This window comes from Petaurus breviceps, unplaced genomic scaffold, assembly GCF_028583685.1.
Source record: "Petaurus breviceps papuanus isolate PSGF00001 unplaced genomic scaffold, PetGlider_PUasm1.0 126, whole genome shotgun sequence".
NCBI classification, from domain to species: Eukaryota; Metazoa; Chordata; class Mammalia; order Diprotodontia; family Petauridae; genus Petaurus; species Petaurus breviceps.
Window position 1 is genome coordinate 55,786,789 of NW_027185655.1, and position 6,000 is coordinate 55,792,788.

Below are 6,000 nucleotides of genomic sequence, written 5' to 3' on the forward strand. Positions count from 1 at the left end.
TCAACTCAGGGCTGGCGCTCTATTCACTGCGCCTTTAGCTACAAAAGTATTATTTAAAAAAACATCTTTGCTATACAGCATGAAAATGGATTGTCATCAGGTTGACTCATGATTTCACTCAGTGCTAACATTTGTTCCTTTTTCATGCTTTTATTCCAACCCAAAATGAAGTTCACTCCACCAGGAGTGAACTATGCTTACTTAACTCATTTCAAGATGTAACTCAAGTTCTTCCTTCATGTGAAGGCTCTCAAAATCTTTCACTTTTTATCTCCTCTAACACTTAAGAGCTAACTTGTCGGTATGTCCTGAAACACTTCTTAGCTGTTGCTTATGTAAGTCAGCTCCCAGTTAGATTGTAAAAATTTAAGGCAGAGAAAAGTCTACTTTTTTTGAATCCATGTGATGTGGCACACAATGTATTCTTAAATATACAAACTTATATACAGCAACAGATACACAACAATTTTTTTTCTTTGCCTTTTGGAGTTAAGTAATTTGCCCAAGGTTACACGGCTAGTTTATTTTTGTGTGGGTGTTAAGTGTCTGAGGCCAAAACCGAACTTGGGTCCTCCTGACTCCGGGGCCGGTGCTTTACTCACTGCGCCAAGATGGTAGAAGTAAAATATTGTTCTAACTTCTCCCCCTATCCTGGATACCTTCACCTCAACCCTTCACCAAAGTATATATATTACCTAGTTCTTCCTTCATAAAGAACTAGAGCAGGCATCAAAAGTCAAACTATATGACTTACATTTAAACTGAAATCAGAAACGGGTATCAAATTCTCTATTTCAGAAGTGTCAAAGTCATGGAAGGCCCAGATTAAAATGTAACTGAAAAATGTTTAATAAAAGAAAAACACAACACAACATTCATTTGTGGTTTTGTAGGCCAATATATGGCCTGCAGGCATCTGCTTCTATTTGAGTTTGACACCACTTCTCTCTGCTACAATCAAAATTAAACTCTAAGAGACATACAAATAGAGACACGAGAAAACGTGGCATGCCCTAAATGAGACTATCATATCCCAAGCCTATTTGTGATTTTGCCAATGGAACTTGTCCAAGAGCAAGCAAATCTTAATTCAGAGCTAAAAGCATACAAAAAGAACAAAACCATTCACTGTACCTAATTTTTAAAAATAACATTTACAATTAACTTGAAATATTCTGACTGTTTTAATTAATTATATTAACTTTGGTGAAATGAGTTTTTTTTAATGTATAGAATGTCCCTTTTTTTTTTTTAATCTTAATTAAGACTCTTGTGGCATAACAGAAACTGTGGCCTACATTCAAGTCTCAGGAGACACTGGACAGATGACTTCTTCTCCTCACTTTAAAATGAAGCAGCTGTGCCCTAGGAAGGTGAAGCAGTTCTACAAAATCCTTCCAGTTCTAACTTTCTGTGATTTTCTCTAAACTTATTGTGATTGTATCTACCAATTTTAAGGTAGGTCAGGTTGCAGTTAAGTAGATATTAATTCAATTCAAAAAATCATTTAAGCACATGCTTGGGTTCTGTGATATTGAAAAACTTTCCCCAGAGCACAGTGATCTCTCTTCTGCTTTTAAGTCCTTTTCAATGGAATACATCTTTATCACTCATTGAGTCATTTCACAATACACTGTCTTTTACTGCTTTTAAACTATTTCACCTTCATCAGTATTCTCTCCCCAATAACCTGAAGCTGCTTGAGGAAAGAGATTGATGTTATATTTCTCTTGGATCCCTCATAATACCTAGCACACCAGGAACAGGTATTCAAGAAAAAAATTGCTGAAATCAAAGCAGTGCAAAGTTAAATTTAGTGGGGTTTAAATGCAGGAAAAGAGAGACAGACAGAGAGAAGAAAAGGAGACAGAAAGAGGAGAGAGAGAGACAAAGAGAAGAAAGGGAGACAGAGAAGAAGGAGATAGACAAAGAGAGAACAGATGAAAGTGGACAGAGAGGAGATGAGTGTGCAGAGGGAGACAGAAACAAAGAGGGAGAGAGAGAAGAGGAGAGATAAGAGAGACAGAGACAGAGAACAAAATACTAAGTTGTTCAAAACCTAGGCCTGAAAAGTTAATGTAGCACATCACAGATTAGCCGATTCAACTAAGGAGGGTAGTTAGTGGGAAAGGCTACATTAAATGAGTGACAGAGGACTGCCCTAGGGCTCAGGATTCTTGGGTGCCTATGCCAAATCCAACATCCAGCCCTGGAATCCCAGTCAAGTTACTTGATCTTGCTGAGCTGCAGCTTCCTGAGTCTGTAAAAGGAGACCGTAACCCATCTCACAGAATCAATCTAAGGGAAATGTTTTCTAAAATATGATAAAAATATAAGATAACATTGTGGAAAAGTTATCATTTTACAAAGCAAGTCACAGAGGGTTCCTTCTTGCTTAAAAAAAAGGCCATGAGCCTCTAATGATTTGTATTTTAATATTGGAACAAGCTATTAAAAATGTAAAATGATTACTCTGCATATCATTTTTCTACATGAACACACAGCTTTCTTTACTGTACCACCTACCTTATAATATAACCCACAAGATGATCAGTGTGTGGCAGGACAAACAGAGATTTTCCCGAAAGTTCACAGGCATTACATAAAGCGGCTGCCCTTTCTGAAGCAATCACATCTTCTCCTATGTTTGCCCACCACAAAGAGAACAAGAAAAAAAAAAGGAGAAAAAGGAGTTAAGATCACAAAATAACTATCTCTCCCAAGGCCACAATTACAAAACAAAGATAAACACCGAAATTGCTTTCTATCAATGGCTTAACTATCCTGAAGAAATGGTGAGATACTGAAGGAGAAAGAATTAAATGGCAAATTAAGGAATCCTGATAGAGGTATGATATAGTAATTATGGACTTTTATTTACCCAAACATCTCTTAGAAGTCTCTCTCTTTGCCTAATCCAACTTTCGCTTTATTGATAATTTCATCCTTCAAAAGAAAACAAGGGAAACTTCTGTTCTCAACCTGACTCTGAATCAATAAGAAGAAATTGTTACTAGAGTAAGGATAGGAACCTTGGGACTATGTGTTCATTTGGTCAGAGTTTGTGATTAGAAACTTCACTTTTCACTGAAGAAAAAGCGTTCATGGAAGAAAGAGGTTAAGTAACTTGCCCAGAGTCACCCAGCTAGGGAAAGTATAAGGTAGGATATGAACTCAAGTCTTCCTGACTCCCAAATCTACACTCCATTAATGGTGCACCTAGCTAAAGAATGTTGTAGATACAGTATACCTAAGTTTTAGCAAAGTAAATAAGCAAATCTTTCAAGATAACAAGATGGAAAGATGTGAGTCAGACAATAGTAATCACGCAGATTTAGAATTGGTTGAAAGACTGAACCCAGAAATGTCATCTAGAAGGGAAGTCTGCAGTTATGTACAGCAGGGATTTCCTTGACCCTCTGTTTTGTAGCATTTTTATTACTGATTTGAACTAAGACATAGAAATCAACTTCACAAGTATAAAATGAAAGAGGAACAGTTCCTGTGAAAAAAGGGTTGGGGTTTTTGCAGACTGCAAGTTCAAGTCACAACAATTTAACAGGTAAACTAAAAAAGCTAATGTTATTGAGAGAAGTAGTTTACAGCCGACTATCACAACTTGGCAGTAGGCAGGGGCCAAAATTAAAACAGGCTAAACTTCTTCAGACTGCAGATAGGCTTTTAGTGGCTCACTTTCCAAATAAAGGTATAATTAATGATAAAACTATTTTGTAAATAAACCTTATTTTAAAAAAGGGAAATTTTAATAAATATTAATTACTTAAGATTTTTATTCATCATGAAATCACATTAATGTTAAAAATTACTTTGCTAAGCAGTACAAGTTTTAATAAATTTTTCAGGTACTCTTACTGTTAACATTTAATAAAGACTGAAAACGCAGGGAAAAAATATGACTCTTGCTCTTTTTCAGACTAGAGACAGACTGATGATGGTTAGTTGCTGTGGGTCACATGACAAATAGGAGAGAGTGCACTGTGGCAACCCCCTGCCAAGTCACATGATGGGCATAATAGTGACTAGTGTGTTAAGCTGGGCATGTGAGGCATGGACAAAGCACTCATTACAGCTTTACTTTCTTTTACATCCTCTACATTTTTTGCAAGCTGCCCAAAATTCTCTGGCAGGTCACAAGCAGCCTGCAGGCCATATGTTGTGAATAAGGAAGATGAGAGTCCCACTGTACTCTATCCTAGTCAGATCACTCCTGGGACACTATGTTTGTTTCCAAGCACGACATTTTAAGAAGGACAGAGACAAAGCAGATCACATTCAGAAGAGGGTAATCAAGAATATTAGGACAATGAAGTATATAACATAAGAGGATGGGCCAATGGAACTGTTTAGCATGGAAAAAAGAAGATATGAGAGTAGGGAGAAATGACAGTCTAAAGTTCTGAATGGCTGTAATATCACATAGCAGAGGGATAAATTTTAATTTGCTTATTAAAGCGAGCAGAGTAATGGGTAGAAGTTGCAGAGATGTAGATTTAACTTTAATTTAAGGAAGAAATTACTATCTATTAGAGCTGCTGAAAAATATAACAGTTCTGGAGGTTGTGACTTGGTTTCCTCTTCTTGGAGGTCTTTAAACAGAGCCACAATAATGATTTTGGGGAGATCTTGGAATAGGAAGTCTTGTTTGGGTTAGAATCGATGGTCTCTGTGGTTCCTTCCAACTCTTAAGAATCTACAATATACCATTCTTAAAACATTAAAGGAACAATAATTTCATAAGTTCATGTATTACAAATTACATAAAGACACTAACTAAAAAATCTGTAACAAGAATTTCTGCGAGATTAAAAAAAGGATTATGACAAACGAGATGAAGAGAATTACATAGTTTTATTAATCTTTTCATACCTGGAGGTAAAGGGGTTTTCTTTTGAATGAGAACCACAGCAACTTTTGTGTTTCTGCCTTGTAAACTTTGCCTGCATTAGAAAATGAGTATTTTAGGGGAGAAATATTTTAGGATAATGCTTATATGTTTTACTTTTTAGTTAAAATATAATTGGCTTAAAATATCATAATTCAACTGACTAAAAAGGATCAAAAGGGGTCTTCTCTTTCACCCAAAAAGATTTTCATTCTTACCAGAAATTAAAGATAACTCATAAAGCTACACAAAATTTCAATTCTTTACCCCCAAAAATCTGCTTAACTCAAAGTTAAGTTTATTGTACAATCCAACTAAAATTCTTAACTGTAAACAAAAGCACTTGGAAATTTAGGCTAATGTTACCTCTAGTTTTCTTCACATCACCCTTCTATTGAATGAAAACATTTTTCACCTAACAGTAAAACACCCCTTTCTTTGGTGTTTAACCCTCCCCAGAGGGCTTAGTATAATATAACATTTGGTATTCAGTGGTCCTAAATAAATAGCACTTGAAAGATATAGAGTATTTATAAGCTTCTAAAAGATACAAACTAAAAACACCATACCTCACTATTTCCACTCTAGTAGCACATTCAGACTGCTTTTCTTTCCACTGGGGCTCATCCCAGTCCAATTCATAGAACACAACCACAAGTGCTGGAACCAGATTAAGATGTTTGTTCATCCAACCAGTCTTTAAGATCCCTTTTGGGATGTACCACTCATAGGATGTCCTCTGCAAACATTAACACAGGTTAAGAGGTAAACTTGCAAAGCTGTTATTCAATGATTCGAGAGAAAGCAAGGAAGAACAACGGGCAGAAGGTTTTCTCAAGTCCTTTTCATGGTTTTAGAAATCTACATCTCATTATTTATAGCCCTTCAGTAACCTACTCCATTGGAGGTGGGTTAAAAAATAGATTTTAGTTAAGATGAGATACAGGGTTTCCCAAAAGTCTTAGTGAACATTAAGCTATTAAAGATTAAAACTGTACTGACTTATGGGAAACCCTTTATTTCTTTTCTAACAAGAAATGAACACATGGGGTGGTTAGGTGATGCAATGAATAGAGCACAGGCCCTGGAGTCAGGAG

At 36.0% G+C, this 6,000-nt stretch overlaps 1 protein-coding gene across 3 annotated transcripts in view; it reads right to left on the reverse strand.

Annotated features, from left to right (window-relative positions):
- TRAPPC11 (trafficking protein particle complex subunit 11) overlaps positions 1-6,000 on the reverse strand; it is an 88,480-nt gene that overhangs the window by 70,282 nt on the left and 12,198 nt on the right. For all 3 annotated transcript variants that reach the window (XM_069096486.1, XM_069096496.1, XM_069096480.1), the window contains exons 3-5: positions 5,473-5,642; positions 4,888-4,958; positions 2,527-2,641 (exon numbers count right to left, since the gene is read on the reverse strand). In XM_069096486.1, coding sequence (XP_068952587.1) covers positions 2,527-2,641; positions 4,888-4,958; positions 5,473-5,642 — 356 coding nt within the window. The remainder of the gene's footprint in view (positions 1-2,526; positions 2,642-4,887; positions 4,959-5,472; positions 5,643-6,000) is intronic.